Source organism: Prunus dulcis, chromosome 1 (assembly GCF_902201215.1).
Source record: "Prunus dulcis chromosome 1, ALMONDv2, whole genome shotgun sequence".
NCBI lineage: Eukaryota > Viridiplantae > Streptophyta > Magnoliopsida > Rosales > Rosaceae > Prunus > Prunus dulcis.
This window is the reverse complement of record NC_047650.1, coordinates 37,858,614-37,878,486: the sequence shown is the minus strand read 5'-3', so window position 1 is coordinate 37,878,486 and position 19,873 is coordinate 37,858,614. Positions and strand designations below refer to the sequence as shown.

At 37.7% G+C, this 19,873-nt stretch overlaps 3 protein-coding genes across 3 annotated transcripts; all 3 read right to left on the bottom strand.

Moving 5' to 3' along the window:
• Window positions 1-6,104: 6,104 nt before the first annotated feature.
• Window positions 6,105-8,830, bottom strand: LOC117621101 (putative transglycosylase H16_A0665). Its single transcript, XM_034351399.1, has 5 exons — window positions 8,781-8,830; window positions 8,154-8,279; window positions 7,323-7,474; window positions 6,983-7,125; window positions 6,105-6,388 (listed from the first exon to the last, which is right to left on the bottom strand). The coding sequence occupies exons 1-5, from the start codon at window positions 8,811-8,813 to the stop codon at window positions 6,249-6,251; spliced, it is 594 nt and encodes a 197-aa protein (XP_034207290.1). The 5' UTR covers window positions 8,814-8,830; the 3' UTR covers window positions 6,105-6,248.
• A 109-nt stretch (window positions 8,831-8,939) lies between these two features.
• On the bottom strand, window positions 8,940-13,112 carry LOC117621094 (G-type lectin S-receptor-like serine/threonine-protein kinase At5g35370). Its single transcript, XM_034351385.1, has 2 exons — window positions 12,470-13,112; window positions 8,940-11,929 (listed from the first exon to the last, which is right to left on the bottom strand). The coding sequence occupies exon 2, from the start codon at window positions 11,764-11,766 to the stop codon at window positions 9,160-9,162; it is 2,607 nt and encodes an 868-aa protein (XP_034207276.1). The 5' UTR covers window positions 11,767-11,929; window positions 12,470-13,112; the 3' UTR covers window positions 8,940-9,159.
• Window positions 13,113-17,852: 4,740 nt separating this feature from the next.
• Window positions 17,853-19,233, bottom strand: LOC117616124 (40S ribosomal protein S5). The gene is made up of 4 exons (XM_034345339.1): window positions 18,979-19,233; window positions 18,615-18,886; window positions 18,289-18,492; window positions 17,853-18,189 (listed from the first exon to the last, which is right to left on the bottom strand). Exons 1-4 carry the CDS (start codon window positions 19,093-19,095, stop codon window positions 18,135-18,137), a joined length of 648 nt encoding a protein of 215 aa, XP_034201230.1. The 5' UTR covers window positions 19,096-19,233; the 3' UTR covers window positions 17,853-18,134.
• Window positions 19,234-19,873: the final 640 nt, after the last annotated feature.

Here is a 19,873-nt window from a genome sequence, read left to right as displayed (position 1 = left end):
CATCATGTAAGAACCCAAAACAAAATATCAAAAAGAAAGAAAATATCTTAAAAAGGTAAGGAAAATATCTTTTAGCGAAATGACCAAATTGCCCTCATATATTTTAATAGGGAAAAATTTGACTTTTTAATTGGGAAAGAATTTGGGAATTTCGCCTACGCCATTGCGTAGAGCGCGGCGAAAGGAGTTCGTAGACACGGAGTAGATCCGAATCGGAGCCGTAACGAAGAAGTTATGGTCTAAAAATCGCGAGGGGCAAAATGGTAATTTGGTCAAAAAGTCAGATATTTATATCACTCTCTCTCCTCTCCCCCGTCAGCCCTCTCTCTCTCCTCCCGCAGCCAAACCGCCCGCGACCTCCACCCATTCAACTCGTCGCCACGGCCACCATACTTGGAACCGATCTCCGCCGTGGGTACCGTTGGAACCGTGACTCGACCGCCGTTCTTTTCCGACCAACACCAGCCTCGGGGGTGCCGGAATCTGGCCGGAAAACCATGATTTCCGACGATGGTTCGTCCGAATGCCACCCGAACTTCCAGCTCAGATTTCTCCTCCGTTTCTCCACCAAATCGATCGAGTAAGGTATGGTTTTTGACCTATTTTTCGTGCTCTAGCTGATGGGTATATGGGCTTTGATCGATTTTAGCGTTAAGGGGTTCGATTTACGACTTGAAGTTTGGCCGAAACTTCGGCCGCTCGAAACTACCATTTCCGGTCACTTTTTGGGGGTGGTCCAAGAACAAAAGTGACTCCAAATGGGGTGTTTTACCTAGGGTAGGAGTTTGGAGTCTTGGTTCCGAGATTTTTCGGCCACCCGGTATCGCTTTGGACACCCAAAGCTGCCCGCGCGTGCTGGAGCGCGTGGGCGAGGGTACTGATATAATTCTGTGCAGATTTGTGACCCTCGTGTCGTCACAAGCGTGTGGGATTTCGCGGATCTCGATTCGGAGTCCGTTTGAGCCCCGAACGGATTTTCCATATCGCGCGATCCGTGAGTGCTGTGTCGTTAAATAGTCGGATCGAGCTGAATTTTGGATATGTCGGTCTACGTGATTTCAGGATCACGTAGGATTCGACGGATTGCGAATCGGAGTCCCGGATACTCCGAAATCGCGAACCCTGGGGCTAGGGTTTGAGTTTTAAGCGATAACGCGATTTTGGCCAATCCGACCGTCCGATTCGGACCAAATTCGCAGAACATGGTTCCCGTTGTGTGAGAAACCTTCAGGGAAATCCAGATTGGCCATCGGAGATTGTGGACCCAACGGGTCCCGGGTCGGCCGATCTGACAGTTATCGCTTAGCTGAGTATCGGACCTCCCAAAACTGGTCCAACTGTCCGAAAGGCTAATGTGGGCATAGGAGTATTTTTGTAAATTGAAAAGCACGTATTTCTAGGAGCCGGGGGCAGGGTGTTTAGTTGAAATTCGTTTTATTTCAGCAGCTTATTAATTTAATCTTTCGGGGTAATCAGGCACCAGGAGCCCGACAGGATTTTAAAAGGAGACCTCTGAGGGATCGAAGTAGCTCGGACCATCTGTGAGTGGACCTTCTTTCATAAATCAGATTTTATGAATGAATTGATGTGCTTTTATATGAATTGATGTGCTTTTATATAAAATAGATTTTATAAATGATTTTATCTACATGAGTTTTATAAATGAGTTTATTTGAGTAAGTTTCTTCATTCAGTCTTTGAGTAAGTTTTAATACGATTTTGAATATGAGCAGTACAGTGATAATTCTATAAGTCGGTGCTGCTTATTTACCAGTTACAGAAACAGAGTTTGAGTTTTGAATCAGTTAAGACCGCAGCACGACTTGAGTTTTTCAGTTATTATTCAGATATTTCTTTTTAAAAGGACATTATTTTAAAACCACCTCGCACCCGTTTTTCTTTATGGTGATTACCCAGAGTCGGACCGATGTCTACGGACATCCAGTCTGATTATAGTTCAGTCAGTGCACTTGACTTTGCCTCACGAGTTTCGGGGACGCTCGGACCGTGAGTGCCAGGATTTGCGGCTCGGCAGACTTGGTGTCCCGAGACCTGCCAGGATTGCGGCTCGGCTGACTTTATGTCCCCGAGACCTGCCAGGATTGCGGATCAGGCTGACTACGGTCCCCTGCATCCTGCCAGAGCGACTCGAGTTGACTTGGTGTCATCGAGGAATCTGCCGGCGGGACAGGCTGATCATAGTCCCCTGATTTCGCCAGTTTGCGGCTCGGGTAAGTCTGTGTGACGCCCGAGACCTGCCAGGGAATTGACGGAAATGACAGGGGTACATACTGGTGGTATTTTCAAAGGATTCTGAGTTTCTTTATTAAATGTTGATTTTCAGCTATTATAAATCAGTTTTTCTGATTTTTCGGACATAGATCCCTTTATATTTATTCAGTTATGAAAGGTCTGAGTACAGAGTTTTTATACGCGTTTGATTTCAGTACTTTTATGAAAGCTTTGAATTCAGTGGTTTTTGTATGAAACTTTCGAGCTTGAATATGACTGATATAGAATGCCTTGAATTGACTATGCGTGATGTAGAAAGTAAGTATTCAGTTTTATTTAGTTAAATTTCTTTTTTTACAATGGGGGATATTATGTTTATGAGAATTGCTTTGAAGAACATTATTTTTGGTCCACTCACATTTTTCAAACTGTTTTTCGCCCCCAGGCCATAGAGGTACGCGGGATCCACCACCGGGCCAGTCATAGCTTCCGCACCACCAAGTAAGGTAGCGTTGTAGAAAATCCTTTAAACCCTGAGAACTTGAGAATATGCTCTGATATCCAGTTGAAAATTTGGTGTTTAGAATCGAATTGATTACTAGAAACATTCTGGCAGTTGGGTGAAAATATTTGAGATTGTTGACAGATGAAAATTTTGGGATTGATCAAAATACAGAGGAGATTCTGCCGAATTTTCGGCAGAAGTCTAAGGAAATTTAAAGAGAAATTGAAGTAAGAAGGGTAAAAAGGTCATTTGTGCCCGACATTCGCCAGGTGTCGGACACGCACAGGACTTGACTCGAATTTCAAAGTGGAAATTGGGTCGGGTCCTGTCACCAGGAGCCCGACAGGATTGCAAAGGAGACTTTCGAAGGGTCAAAGTGGCTCGGACCATCTGTGAGTGGACTTTCTTTCATAAATCAGATTTCATGAATGGTTTGATGTGATTTTATATAAATAAGTTTTATAAATAAGTTTATATTGATTTTATATAAATAAGTTTTTAGAAATGAATTTATTTGAATAAATTTCTTTATTTGATCTTGAGTAAGTTTTAGTACGGTTCTGAACATGATCAGTACAGTAACAGTTCTATAAGTCTGTGCTGCTTATTTACAAGTTATAAAAACAGAGTTTGAGGTTGGAATCAGATGAGACAGCAGCACAATTTGAGATTTCAGTCTGTGCTGCTTAGAAAGGTTTTCATTCAAATAAGATGTCGTGGATGCGATCAAAAAGGACATAATAGAGCAACATGTGACTGAAAAGCCAATGAAACCCAACAGGTATGACTGTTAGACACCTCGTTGAGTTCTATGTTATAGCGTACTTACATTAATAATTTTGTTATACATCTGCAGGTTCATGCATCTTCAACCCAAATGGAGCACAGTAAAAGGGAGAGGCATAAGCAGAGGGAAATGCATAAGTAGAGGAAGAGGAAATGTAGCTCAAGCTACTGTTTACCCTAATTCTCTACAAAGTGTAAGCTTTGGTTCCTCTTTTGGTTTTAAATTGCAAAAGTTAATAGGCAACTGAATATTATTAATTTTTTTTAGATGGCAAGAGGTAATGGAGAAGGAGGCAGAGGCATAAGTAGAGGAAGAGGCAATGTTGCTCAAACTCCTGTTTACCCAAATTCACAAGGAAGTGTAAGCTTTATCTTCTCAACCATTCAATTTTTTATTGCTTATGTCATTGGAAAACAATAAACATCACTAACTTTTTCAGGTGAAAAGAGGTAATGGACAAGGAGTCTTACCATCTTCACATATTGGCTTAAGGAAGAGGTTTACCATCTTCAAAGCTAAGTGCAATTAGAGGAAGAGGCATAAGTGGAGGAAGAGGCTTACCATCTTCATGACCAACTGTAGGTTTTTGTCATTTGGTTCATTTCTTACTCATTTCACTAATTGTCAATTTTTCAACTATTATACACCTAACATTACTACATTGTTTAGGTGGCAAGAGGAAGGGAACAAGGAGGACCAGCTTTGGACAACATTTCCCATGGCCTCAATATAGAGGAAATTATTGCTAAGGTTGTCATATTTTGTGTATTTTGGGATATATAATTTTCTGGCCAGAGGGATTTTGTGACAAAAAGAACTGATTCTGACTTTAGACTGTGTAATTGGTTTTGAGTTTGAAGGGATAAAACTTTGTAATTGCTTGCCTATTTTGGGTTAGGTACTTTTTTGGGCAGGAGGATTTTGTGTACTTTGTGTCATTGGTTTTGAGCTAGAATGGCTCAAATTGTGTAATTGGTTGTCTGTTTTGGGTTATGTACTTTTCTAGGCAAGTGCATTTTGTAATTTGAATTCTATAATTGGTCGATCTGGTCTTGAGTTTCAAGGGCTCAAACTCTGTAATTGGAATTCGAATGTTTATATGGATCTTCATTTTGTAAATTGCATGTGTGGTCAAGAATGAAATAGCTTTTAATTTGTGGTACTCAATGGAATGGCATCTCCCACATATTCAACTAACCTCAATTCAAGAAAATTTCATAACACAAATGCACATTCAAGAGACACTAATGCACATTTCAAAACCATTACATTCAAAGGAACAAACCCCATAACAATTACAACTTCCCACTCATCACAAATGTTATAAACAAACCCCAAGACAAAATCAAGGAAACCCACCTTATCAATTGTCTTTGCCCATGACCCCATTCCAAAACCTTTTTTTCCTGAACCATTTCTTTCAATTTTTGCTGCAGTTCTTTCTTTTTTGCTTCCACATCTCTCAATTGTTCTTCCTTTGCTCTACCTTCCTTCTCCATTGCTCTAGTCTTCAAAGCAAACCAGGGACCACTTGTTTTCCTCTTGGACAAGTTTCATTATCCACCCACTCGAAATAATGCATACCTCTTCTGCTATTCTGGCAAATCAAATCTTACCTAATTTCAAACCTCATCAAGCAATTACAAATAGAAAAGAACAACTTTTGCAACCCAAATAATAACTTACCCAATTTTTATCACAAGCATCGAACCTTCTTCCTGGGTTCAAATCTCACGAAGTCCGACGAATTATCTTCGTCCCACAGGCGCAGTACCGACTCGTCCCACTTGATGTCGTTGAAATCTCTAATGTTGAAATCTCCGACATTGCAAACCTAGGGTTCTAATTTGGGGGTTTTGGTGGAGCTTCTAACATAAATGGGAGGGAATGCAATACTACAGTGGCTTGATCGTTTTAGAAGAGGATACTTACCTAAAAATAAGGTTTTGTCTCTCGATTTAACGGAATAATACACAAACTTTGACAGATGGACCATCTTTGTACAAAATAAAAAGTTTAAGGACGTTTGAAATGAAAATTTTAGTTAGTGGACCAAAATGATACTGAGGTAATAGTTAGGGGACCATTTAGGTCATTAACCCTAATTATTTGTGCCTTTTGCAACTAAGAGCACATACGAAAATGGTGCTGAAACCCAAATATTCTAGTAGTGTACGAGCTAATGTGCTTTATATTAATATATGTATATATATAGGTAAAATTTTCTATTGTACTTGGTTACTAGGTAAATATAAGATTATGTACCTAATTACTAGGTAAATGTGAGATTAGGTACATAACTTATTAGGTAAATATAGGATTGTACTTGATTATTGGGGGAAGTATGAGACAATATATAATCAACATGACATATACGTATCTTGTTATTTTTCAAATGGAATGTAATCTTATATGGCGCAAAAGTCCAAAATCCGAGGATTAAACCCAACTTCTCAATGAAAATTTGAATCTATATATATATATATATATATATATATTAATACAAACCGTATTAGAGGAAAAGAGAGGGGAGGTGGCGATATATATATATATATTAATACAAACCATATTAGAGGAAAAGAGAGGGGAGGTGGCGATGAAGACAAGACTTCGAAGGTAATATATTGCTTGTGAGGTGGTCCAGTCTATGTATACTGTAAAATCTGTGCAACAAAGCTTCAAGAGGGACCAGAAGAACCAGTTTAATGGTAGGAACACTCACAATTAATACTGAGAACAAGAACGTTTTGCTGAGGCTCCGTCCCGGACCTTGAGGGCCCATCTTTCCATATCCTCACATGCTTCCCAGATTTTGCTTTCTGTTTCCCAGTCCCATATGTCCCTCAATTTGGAGTTTGTACCTACTGGATTAAATTTACCCAACCATGTAAGCTTCCCAACTAACAATCAAACGGTTCAAAAGGGGGTTTTTTTTTTTTTTTTTTTTTTTGTGTTGGGACATCGCTTTCTAAGAAAGAGTAGGTCTATTTAAAAATGCTTAATTACTGTTTTATCCCCAGAAACTCAAACTCAGTCTCACTTTACCACTAGAACCGAAAATTTCTCACTTGACCTCCCATTCTCTCACTCCATCGGAAAAGTTACCCCATGCTCTGAATTAACTTTTCAGACAAAGTGAGAAGAATGGGAGTTTAAGTGAGAAATTTTTGGTTTGGGTAAAGTGAGATCGATTTTGAGTTCCAGGGGTAAAACAGTAATTAATTCATTTAAAAATACTGAAAGGACAAATTTATACCCAAAGAAAAAGTTTTTTAAAATTAACTGCCTATTTGTTTGGCCCATGAATATAGAACAGCTGTATATAAGCCCATGACCTCTTATTCACTGAAACAGAAAATATCGCATACAAAATTCTAAACAATTTTAAGGAGCCACAGCTTGTTTAGAATCTGGGATTCAGAAAACTTGCTACTGTAATAATTATAGGAAACACATACCTCCCGGGAGAAAGACAACAGGTGCTTCTGACTCAGTAACATGCAGAGGAAGATACTGTTTCACGACAAAAAGTGCTGTTTCAAAATCAAGAAAGCCTACGTCCACCATCCTCTTCAAAACTCTGGCTTGGAAGGTTTTTCCTCTATGACATAGTAAAAGTTTGCTTTGACAATTAGTTTCGAAATAAACCCGAAAGTAAATAGTGAATAGAGTAAAAATCACAAAGTGCACGTAAAAATTACAAAGTGCACAACAAGTTTATAATTATGGAACTACCAAAGGTAGTAGCACAAAGCAAAAAATGAAAAAGGAACCAAATCATCAATAGCGCTGACGAACCTGGAAGGATCCCTGAGCGGCGATCGAAGTTCTGGGGCAGGTATTAGCCCAGCAAGCATTGCAGACTCCCCCAAACTTAGACAAGATGGATGCTTCCCAAAATAGAATGTTGATGCTGATTCAACCCCATAAATTCCATGTCCCCAGTATATCTGTCATACACCTAGGTCTGTTATTTGTACAGTCTTTGTTACAGTAATCTTTTCAAATGCTTACTTGGTACTAGGCAATTGTTTAGTTAAGACAAATAAATTAAGCAGGGAAAAGAGAGGTGTACAGATCACAATAGGGCTACCCAATGAACCAAGCTGAAACTTTCCTTGATTTCAGTTTTCTCATGCTTCATGTTATAATTTGAGAAAAACCAAACCTAGCTTCTAAGTTCTAAGTTTGTAAAAAAGAAAGGGAAAACAAAACCTCTCTTGTTGCACCCCAGCCTCCTTTTTAACTAACCTTTAGTCTCCTTCGACTGAAAAAATCTCCAACTGCATGAAGAGAAAACATTTGAAAGTGCAAACACTTGCAACTTCATTCTCTCAGGTGAGGAAAGAAAGATCTCTATAACTGGTTATCTTATATCTGCAGAATCACTTGTACCTAGCATACCATACAACTAATAGAGAAAAGCATAAATCTTAGTACCAAAATGTAACCATCCAGAGTTAGGTGAGGGATTGATGTTACACATGAGTGAGGTGAAAAAAAAAACTGAGAAAGGCCATCCTTGATAACTAATCTTGTATTTCGTTTACTTGTAGATAAAGATGTTAAACACAAATATTATATAAAATGTCAGAGAGATCAATGATGAGATAAATGAGTATACTTTACCTTACTCATATAGCAGCTCAATATTTGCCCTTTTAACATTGTCTTCTCCAATGCTAGTGACATCACCATCTCAACCATTTTTCTTGAGAGTGTGCGTTCATTTTTAAGGAAAGTATTTTTCACCAGCTGACATGTGGGATTAAAGCAGTAAGAATAAACAGAATCGTTAATCGAGACAGTGAAAGAGGAAAAAAAACAGTTAAATATATATTTGTAAAACTGAATATTGAAACAATAAAATAAATTCTTATTAGTTAAGAACAGTATTCAATTAAAAAAAACATAGAAAAGAAACCCCTTTACACTACCAGCGTAATACAAATCCAAAGCCACTTTTTACTTTCTTAACAAACAGGCAAAGAGTGAGCAGAGGACATATGAGGTTTGCTAATAGAAAACATAGTGGCATGCATAAACCTATCCGCTAATATCTCAGGCACAATATTTTTCTTAGCAAACAAAAGGTCAAAAAAAGCAGGCATACAAGTGGGGAAATACATGAAATTTACTATGCTTAGTGAAGAGGTAAGTGAGTATAAGCAAAAGACAACTGATCCAGAAGGAAACTGTCAACCAATGCCCATATATATGATAATATTGCTAAAAGTACAAAGAAGAACATCTCACCACAGGCATCCTCGTGCATTCTGTGGCCACCATCAACAAACACCTTACCCACATCCATGACAACCTCTCTCAGTCTCTCATATGAAAGATCTAAGAATGCATGATCTACTCCGAAATCTCTCATAATAACATTTATGGCAAAGTAATACAAACCTGCTACATCTAATTTCCACACAATTAAGTCATATTACTTTCTCAAAAGAGCTCTTTACATGAACTGCACAAATTACAGCATTCAACATACCTTGAACCTTGTGGAAAGATGTAAGAATTATACAGTAGATTCCAATATAGAGTGAGAAAGAAAATTAAAATCCAAATCACATACATTTAATTCTCATCACGATTAACTATACACAAGCTGCTCAACTAATCAACACTATCTTGGGCCTGAAACTTGCTGTGAAGAGACGTAAGAGAAGTAATTACGCGAGTCCATTGTTGTTGTTGTAGGAGAAGCATTCGCCTCTGGATACAACACACGATCAATTTGCTCAGTTCCCCCTTCTATCATAGAAGCCTCAGTAAATCCACGCCCAATAAAGCTCAAGAAATTCAATGATTGCAAATTTGGCCGACCCAAAGGGATCCCACCTTCCAGCATGCCAACAATAGTATTCATATTTGGCCTAAGTGCTGGTTCCTCATGAACGCAACACAATGCGACACGTACAAATTTCTCCACCTCTTCACTTGTCACCCGTCCCTCCAATCTCCAGTCAGCAAGCTCCAAGTACCTCCCCTGCTCATGCATCTCTAGAGCAAATAGAGGAAAATAAACAAGTGCTGACCCAGATGACGATGATGACTGACCCCCACTGCTGCTACTGTTATTCAGGCTATGGCTTTGCAGTCGTAATGTATTTTTCCTTCCACTCACAAGTTCAAGTAGTACCATTCCAAAACTATAGACGTCAGTTTTTTCTGAGATTGCAGAGTTAGTAAGCCATTCTGGGGCGAGATAGCCACGTGTGCCTCTCATAGTTGTAAATAGACTAGACTGTTCAGTAGTTAGAAGCTTTGAAAGGCCAAAATCGGAGATCTTCGCTTGAAAGTGGTCGTGTAAGAGAATGTTCTCTGGCTTCACATCACAATGGATTATCTTCTGTTCACACCCACTGTGCAGGTATGCAAGCCCACGGGCTGTCCCTAGTGCTATATCAAGCCTCTCTTGCCATTCTAATACTGGTCCACTACCAAAAAGACTGCGGTCAAGTGACCCACGATTCATATACTCATAAACCAAAAGGCGTTGTCTCCCTTGGGCGCAAAAACCTTTCAGTTTGACCAAATTGGCATGGTGAATATTACCAATTACTGCAATCTCACTGCAGAAATCTTTTTTCCCTTGAACACCTAAATTTATTATCTTTTTTACAGCTACAACAGTTTTATCAGGTAGAACACCCTTATACACAGCACCAAACCCACCTGACCCAATCAGGGTCTTGAAATCATCTGTAGCCACTTCAAGTTCTTCATAATCAAACCTCTTAGGTAAACCTGGGATATAGAAGGCATCCATATCCCCTGAAGAAAGTGAACCAAAATGCCCTAATTTTATCTCTTTTTTCTTTGACTGTCTCCTTCTTCCCCACAAGAGGAAACCTAGAGCTACCAACAGAAAGAACCCACTGAACGGCAAAAGCACCAGAGCAGCTACAGGAAAGTTTTTGCTTTGATTGCTGGGATTCTTATTGTCACTGAAGTTTGATGGAGAAGATCCAACAAGAGCCTTGATGTAGCCCAACAGGTCATTTTTGGCTGTATTACTCACAAAAATGGAACCCAACTCATCTTTAAGTGTATAGCAAGAACCAGATGAATTTTCATAAAAAATTCCCAAGCAAGTGCAGTCACTTGAGCAGAGAGCTTGACAGGTTGACAAATTAACACCATATTTTACAGGCTCGGAGAAAACATTGGTAAAATAATCCATACCGTAGTCAAGCCTGATATATGAAATGGCTGGTGAATTCAACTGACTACCATTAATGGTTGAGTTGCATGAAAACGGCAAAGAAAAAGAACCACTTGGCACACAACCGCCAGTATCTTCTGAACCTGCATGGAAGCTTGCGGGGCATGAACAAGTATGGCTGGTGGATGCAGTACACAAACCAATTCTGCCACAAACTAATGGAATTTGACAATCATCAGCTGGCCCACCAAATTCTTGCTTCCAGTCAGTACCAGATAAACTTTTGACAGTAAATTGGCCAGAGGACTCCAACTTGGCAATTCGCAAGTCAGAAGCTGACAAGAGTACCTGAATCACGACCACTGTTCCATTACGACCAAGCAGATGAAGACCTGTTCTGTCAATGGACATATATTCCACTATATAATTCGAGTTTGTATAAGCGTTTGTATCCATTGACAATTCCCAATATGTCTGTCCAAGCCATTGAAGTATCGCATCAGAATCACTTATTATGAGCCTGTAATCACCAATTGAAAAATTTGATCGAGTACTGGACAGAAATGACCCAATTGGTAAGTGTTGTCCAATCACAATCGTGTCGGTTGGATAATGAAAACTTTCCCAAAGGGAACCATTGAATTGATCAAGAAGGATAAGATTACCCATTTCATTCAGCAGTAATGCAGAAACTGGTGACTTCAATGATGGAGTTGACCATACGGGATAACCATCCTCATCTGAAATGCTAACACCTTTAGCCGTTAGATTCATCTTACCAGAAGCTGATATGGAAGCATTACGATTAGCGGTCCAGATGACGGTGTTGGATGCCACATGGATGATGCACACGTAGAAGTTGGGTTGTTCAGCACCAGGATTGACAATAGCAGCTTTAAATGTTCCATTTCGAGAGGACAAGAAGGCACCGCCGGCGTTGTCAACGAATTGAAAGTGTGAAGCTGAGAAATTCGGGTATATGAACTCTGAGAAAGATCCACCGGAGACGAGAACAAGGAGAACAAAAAGTAAGAAAACAGTAGGGATGAATAAGAAGGACCCCATGCAGGGGTTTGATGGAACGAAGAGCAAAAACAAGTGAAGGGTTTGACGAAGGGGTGTATTGTTCAGGCTGGAAATGGTCTATTCTGTTATCTCCATGTCTTTTCTCCAATTCTCCTTCTGTGTTTTACGTTAGCGTTGACTATCTCTCTCCACCAACTTGTTCCTAATTGGTGGACAAAGTAGATGTAAATCGTTTATTCGCCGTCTACATCAGCAGGGGTGGCAATATATTAAAATCTCAGTGCCGGTCAAACTTCAGCAAGTCGTTAGCTAAACGAAGAAGATTGGCGTGCCGTGCATTAACACCTTTTTATATCCCGACCATCTATAATCACACAATTATCATTCCAGTTTTCTATATTTTATCGCCCTACTTTATAATAAAAGCATTCCGCATGCCATTATGATTCAGCTGTAAAGATTTCAGTGCCAGGGAGACACCAGCAGAAACTAGAAAGCCATTTTTTTATTCTAACATGATTGTCCTCCATAGCACCATAACCCTCTTAACTATTCTTTTTTCATATAATCTATTCTCAACCATCAATCATACTTCATAAAATATTGCCTATACTCCACACGTCAATCAAAATAAAAAGAGCCTTTTTTTTAAAACAAGTAAAAAGCAAACAAAAATTATACTTCTTTGAGTAAAAACATCGAACACATGGTCTGCGTAAAACGGTGGACAAAAAATAAGTACCTGCTGGGTAATCGTGCTGCCACCGCCAAGAGCCGAAAACGACACCACTGCACGAGCAATCCCAACTAGGTCAATCCCAAAATGGCTAAAGAACCTTCTGTCCTCGTAAGCAACAATGGCTTGCCACAGGTGCGAAGGGTATGCATTGGTTCTGGCCTCAGCTTCCGAAGCAAAAGCCACAAGGCCGTGCCACCGGCGAGGAAAATCAGGCAATAGGACGCTGGAGAAGAGCCGAAGGCAAAGAAGCACCAGAGAGAACGCGAAGAGGATGAAGATTTCGAGAACGATTTGGGTTCTGAATGGGCTTGAAGAGGAGCTATGGGAACGTGGGAGGAGTAAGCTGACTCGTCCATACAGTGAGTTGGAGCGAGTTGGGGGTCGAAGAGTGAAGGGGAGGAGTGGAGGATTGGGAAATGGAAGTGGGTTTGTGTTGGAGTGTTGTGTTGGGTGATTGGTCTTCAGAAACTGGAATGGCTTGGTTGAGTGGAGAAGACGATGAGTGAAATACAAGGTCATGTTCGTGTCATCTGGTTAGTCGGTTTGGTAATTAGAGAAAATAAACAATGAGGATGAGGGGTGCTTTTTTTTTTCCCTCCCTTTTATTTTTTAAAATTGGAACACAAGGGGAAAATAAAAAATGCAAATGAAGTAATGGGAGGAAAATAATTTTAATTTGTAATTACTGTTCTACGGTATTTTCTTTTAATCTATAAGTCTTAATAGGGATTTACTTGAAAAATTGCAAAAAAAATTATTGACAATGAGCATTCTTTTGATAATACTAAAGATTTTTTTTCCTTTTGTTCGTCGTGAATGTATTCAAGTCGTGAATCTGTTAGTTAAGATTACGCTTTTATTATTAATTTTCACGTTTGAGTTTGGATGCACCTCTTGGTTATTTCTTTTGCTTTAAATTAAATATATTTTCCAAATGAAAAGAATAACAGTGTAAATCTATACATATAAAGCAAAAAAGGCAGAGAATGCTGAAACATTCAAAATACCAGAAAATGTCATTGGTTAATGTAAACATTAAGAATTGAAATTATTAATTAAATGAGGATAATATGGTAAATTCACACTTTTCATATTAAAAAAATTAAAATTAAAAGAAAAATCAGATAATGGATCCTATTTTTATGGAACACAACTACCCATTATCTTTTTTAATTTTAAAATAAATTTTAAAAAAATTTAAAAAAACCTCTCACATGTGCGGAATCGCATGCAAAGAGACTAGTTATTATAAAATACAAACTATTTTATATGAAAAATTCAAATTGATATTCCATGTAATTTGGCAGGTAATGCGGTTGTGTGGTGTTCAAGGGTTGTGTTGTTATTTGCACTTAGAGCATCCATCCATAATGGGCTCCCTAAACCACCACCTTAGACAAATTTTAGGGAGGAATAGTAAAAATGCAACTCCAACCATACTCCCTATCCACCTCCTAAAATAGGGAGTCCTCTAGGAGCTCCTAAATATGAGGAGAGAGAAATGACTCCTAGTGGCTTCCTATAATTTAATGCTGTTTTATTTAATGAGTATTTCAAACCTTTATTTAATGCTAACTATTTTTTCTTTTATTTTTTAATAGAGATGGAACAATCAAAAAAGAGTTACAGCATTTATAACTCTCCAAATTATGGAGTATGGTTGGAGTTAAAATTTTTTAGAGATCTCCTAAAATAACTTTCTTATATTTTTAGCTAAATTTTAACTAAGAAATAAAGAGCATCATTGTGGATGCTCTTAATTCTCTTCATCAGTGCGATAATCTCCATCAAGTGGTGATTATATCTGACACTATTCATCATACTCTTAGTCTTGTCTATATGAATGATAAGTTATGCATCAATAATACTGAAGTCACTAATTATTATCTCAACTTTTAGTTATCAACCGATATTATATATGATGTTTCAATTTCTTACTTACCATGCATAAATAAGTCCATAGTAGTCCAAATGAGAATAAATAAAACACTATTTTTAAAAATATTGCCCTTTCTAAATGCAATCCTTTTCAATCGTCAGAATTAGCAGGTTCTATATATTCGATTCGAAACCTCCAATCCAAGTCCCCATTCATCATTACCCTACACATATAGAACTTGCATAATTGCATTGTCTGCATCTTTCCACGTGCAAAACGAAATTGCACATGACAAGGGTTCTATTTTTGGATATATTATTGAAAAGAAAAGGTTAACGACTAACAAGCAAGGCATCATGTCTTCAAGTCAACATGATATTTGAATTAAACAAGAGAAGCTCTTTCTTTACCTTCTTTGTGATGAAACCTTACATCTTATGAACTATGCATATAGTTAAATTGAAGACAATATCGATCTTGGTAGTAATGGACTGCTGATTTATTTATATAAAATCTGAACGTTATATCAGAACAAACTTGTACTCATAGTTTTGCTAAATGCGATCATCGTTTGGATATGTGAACAAAAACAAATGCAGTGTACCTTAGAAGCGAACTTGATGTCATCCGATTATAGCAATAAGGCACATCATGTTTGACCCTTTCCCTTTATTGTTTGTCATTTTTTAGCAAACATACATGTGCAAAACTGATGTAAGCCTTGTTCGTTTAATTTGATGTGCAAGTCTTGCAAAGGGATGGTTGGCAAGTCACTTTCAATCCAGCCTTCGCTGCCTGCTATATGCTGCTCAAAGTTTTTAGAGTAATGCTAAGATTGGTGGCGTAAGCGCGCAAGTTCGAGTTTGTAATACATCAACGATTAAGAATTGCTCGCGAGCATATAGTCCGCGATTTAAATTTGTCAATATGTATAGCTGTAAGTCAGTAAGTGTTAGTGTATGATGTTTGTGGAGATTCATTTTAGCCTTCAATTATTCTGATCTCCATAAAATCCGGGTGACAACCATGCAAGCCTAACCCAATGATGCACATGAGCATGCCCCCTTTGTTCAATCATTTACTTGATAATAATTAATTAGCCTAACTCCCAGTGCTAATCAGCCTATTAGCCTATAACCCATTTCTAATCAGCCTATATTTAATATTTTGTTATGGCGCTATATAATTATATTGATATTCCATAGATTTGGAAGAAGCCAAAGTTCCCAAAGCGCTTGTGCTTGCTACAGTAATATTGCATAATTATTCTGATTTCTACAAGCAAATAAAGTAGCTTCTCCCCATTCTCCACATGCATATGCTTATTTTGGAAGTCCAAGTAGACATATTTATGATAATTACAATAATTAAAGAACAAAAATTAATCAGATTTGACCTGGACATACAAAGGCATTGCAGCCGCATAGCTTCAATTTTGGCGGTTTCTTAATTTGTCATTGTTGACGTTACGAAGTTCCCGGTTTAATTTTTGGGTTAATTAGCTTGACAAACTGGACCAAGAGAACCATTAAATTAATCATTATAATGTAATAAATTAGTTACGGACTAAATCGACAAAGGCGACTAAAGGCGACTCTTACAATATTATTATTTTTTCTGTTGAATTATTCGCAGAGGAATACTGGTGACCGTCGCTATAATACCGACATTGGATTTAAAGCTATTATGAAATTTGTGATACTCAGCCTAATATGACAAGTTGGATTGTATTTAGATTTTAAAGATGTGCTGTTGGAGGAGCTGTCAAATTCACGATATTATATATATGTACGAAAAAGAAGAAAGAAATAATGGTTTATTAGATGTTGAATAATTGGATTGCGACTTCGCTTACAACATTGTGAGGTGAACCTACCTTCATTCTCGTCACCCTGTATTATATTTATGTCCATAGGTAATAAATCATAAAATAGCTATACTGCTTCAGATTAGCTAAATTGTCAAAGAAGAGATCAATTATATGAATGCTCTCTTTAGTTTCATTTCCCCCCCTTTTTTGGGAGAAATTTATGTGGTGTTTCCACTACCATCAAATACTCTAAAATAGCACAAATTTAATTTTAATTTAAAATTACTTTATTATTATTTATTTTTAAAAAGACAAAAGAAAAAAAAATGTCGCTCAATGGACATGTAGAACTCTATATTAAGGACCTTATAAAGCCATTAGACGAGATCATATCTCTTAACCGTTTGATCAAATTAGTTAGTTTAACTAATTTAACAATTGAAAGAAAAGACTTCATCTAAGGACCTTAAATAAGGCCCTCACCATATAATGACTAACGGACATAGGCCAATCACCCGTAGGCACACGTATGAACCCAAACTTCACATAATCTATTCCTTAAATAAATAAATAAATAAAATTTAAAAATTTGCAGATGTCCAGCTCTCCCTCTCTTCTTCAGTTGGTATCTCTCCAAAATACATGAAAGCCAGTAGTAAACCAGTCAGCTAGCTGAAGTTAGAAAGTTCAGAAGTAGCTGCTCTCCTAGCTGCACATTCATCGTATATAAGAGTATGCCACACTGTACTCTTGTGAACCAGAAAAAATATATATAAAGCTCCATTTGAATGGAGAGTTTTGAGAAACATGATTTGGATTTGACTAAAATGCTAAATTTACTACAAAAACTAAGAAACAATGTATTTGAAATAACTTTATACAATAAGTATTGGGATAAAATGTTTTGTATTTCTCAGTATTTGGAATCGCTCCACACAATCAAGAATATCCAATCAGGTCAGTCAATATCAGAAATGTTACATTTCCATAGAGTCGCTATAAAGGTATCATTTTTCAAAATAACAGGGCAATGTTACAACACTGTCATATTTGAATTACATTTCAACAGCAGAAACTTAGGAGATGAGAAAATGATAGTAGGAACTATAAAGAAGAAAAACATGCTTCAACTTCGACCACTTGGTTTTGCTCTTACAACACTAAAGTTTAACCACACAAAATCATTTCCCGTTTAACTTATACGAGGATCTAAAGGCACACAAACATCTAGCAAAGAATAGTAACAGCTGTACTCTGTAAATAAAGCTGCAGTCGACCCAACTTTTTTATTTGGATTAAATGGGTACTCCAACTAAAGATATGAAATTGACTGATTATTGAATTTCGGCGTTCATAGTATAACATTTATACTAGTGATTGCACTGTTACCCAAATAACTTCTATTACCTCTAGTGATCATACCCTAATCACCAATTTAGTACTTTCACTAGCCTAGTATGAATGAATAATTAACTACCAGACTTGATTACAATTAGTATGATTAACTACCAGAGGACCATAGCATTAACAATACAAACCTGTACCAGCAATCCATCATGCCAGCAGCAGATCACTTCTTCAGATGCAAGTGATTATAAATAAATAAAAATGCAAGATTGAGACACAGGGCAACAGTCTAGTATGATGAAACAATCGAGCTAAAGAATTTGTAAACAGAAAAAACCTTAAAAAAACACTTGAGGGGTAATAGGTAATTGTAGATTTCAAACTATAAAGAAAGACAACAATTCCACTTCTGAAATGAAACATAACTGAAACAAAATTTAAGTCACCAAAAACATTCAACCACATAAGATTTTAGGATCCAAACTACATGGATGACTGATCTAATTCGGTACTGATACGACATAAAAATCTAACATGTTCAACTATAAAACAGAAAGTTTCCAAACAAAAGAGTAAATAAACCAATGCAAACAAAACTTTCCCCTTGTTGCATCACCATTTCCTGCAGCCTCTTAACGGTTAGCCTTAGCAACTCTTTCAATCTCGTCCTTCTTCTTGATAGCATAACTACAGATAAACAGAGGAAAATAAATCAAATTTAATCAAACTGAAGATAACAAAAAATAAACTAGCCTTGAAAATAAACGAGCAACCCATGATCAGTACCTGTTAGAGGAACCCTTTGCAGCATTAATCAGTTCATCAGCCAAGCATTCAGCAATGGTTTTGATGTTCCTGAAAGCTGACTCACGAGCACCAGTTGTAAGCAAATAGATTGCCTGGTTAACACGTCTCAAAGGTGAGATATCCACAGCCTGACGCCTAACAACTCCAGCAGACCCAATACGAGTGGCATCTTCACGAGGACCACTGATTAACACAAAAAGCCCATAATGTAATCAGAAAGCAGCGTAAGCTAATATGAAATTAACCCAGAAAAAAAATATATATAAACAAAATAACTATTAACATATTGGCATCCACCTACAGACCTATTAACAACAGCATCAACAATGACTTGGATTGGGTTGAGGTCAGTGAGCAAATGGATGATTTCCATGGCGTGCCTAATAATCCTGACAGCCATGAGCTTCTTCCCGTTGTTTCTTCCGTGCATCATAAGAGAGTTCGTAAGCCTCTCAACAATGGGGCACTGGGCCTTCCTGAATCGCTTCACTGAGTACCTCCCAGCAGTGTGAGGCACATAAGTGGCGTGTTTCGCTGGCACCACTCCAACGTAATCGGCCAGGGAGATGTCACTCACCTGAAAACGAATTCGAGGCCGAACAGGCAATAAATCAAACAGATTGTAGGCATGTACGAAAATCAACCAACAATGATAATATTAATCAGAACCTGGACGTCGTCGAAGCTCCAGCGGTTGAAGAGCTTGACGTCGTGGTGAGGCAAAGTGGGTTCTACTGCAGCAGAAGCCGGAACTGGAGCCGGAGCAGGAGGTTCAACAGCAGCCATTGCGAAGAGGATCAGAGAGAAGAGGAGGGTGCGGCGCTGAGGAGATGGAGAGAGGCGAAGCGGCTGAAGGGTTTAGATGCAAAATGAAATCTTTGGGGCTAGGGTTAGAGCTTAGAAATAGGGAAATGTGGCCGAATGATCTTTTGGGTAAATGGGTCAAGTCATGTGGTTGGGCCTAATTTGACCCAATTGCATCTTTTCTTTTCGTTTGTCAATGGACCCAATTGAAACTTGGATACGTATAATAAGACCTTATGGCCTTCATTTTTTGGGTAATGATTTCCTTATTCTAATTTTATCAACTTACATTTTTTTAAAAATTATAAAATGGAGTGTAAGTGTATAAAATTGGAGTGGGGAAATCACTACTCAATTTTTTTGTGATTATACGAACACAAGATAAATGTTTTTGGACTAAATTATTTAAAGGTTTTTTTTTTTTGGGCCACAGTTAAAAAAGAGAAATGGGGTATCTCACACATAGAACCAAAGTATCATAAGAGTTTGACCATGAGATCAATAGTCTGTAAGTAAAAGTCTTTTTTCATTAAATTAAACATCGTTGCCATTTAAATTATATTAATTATCTGAACGTTATTATTACTAAGTGAATTTATAAATGTTGTGCCTTCAGTTATTAAATTGGACAAATACCAACATATTTTGACTTACAATTCAATTATAGAGGGGTAGGTCAACGTAAGAGTGAAATAAAACCCAATAAAATTGAATAAAATTTCAGAAAGATTATTAGATTTTGCAACATTCATAATTGATG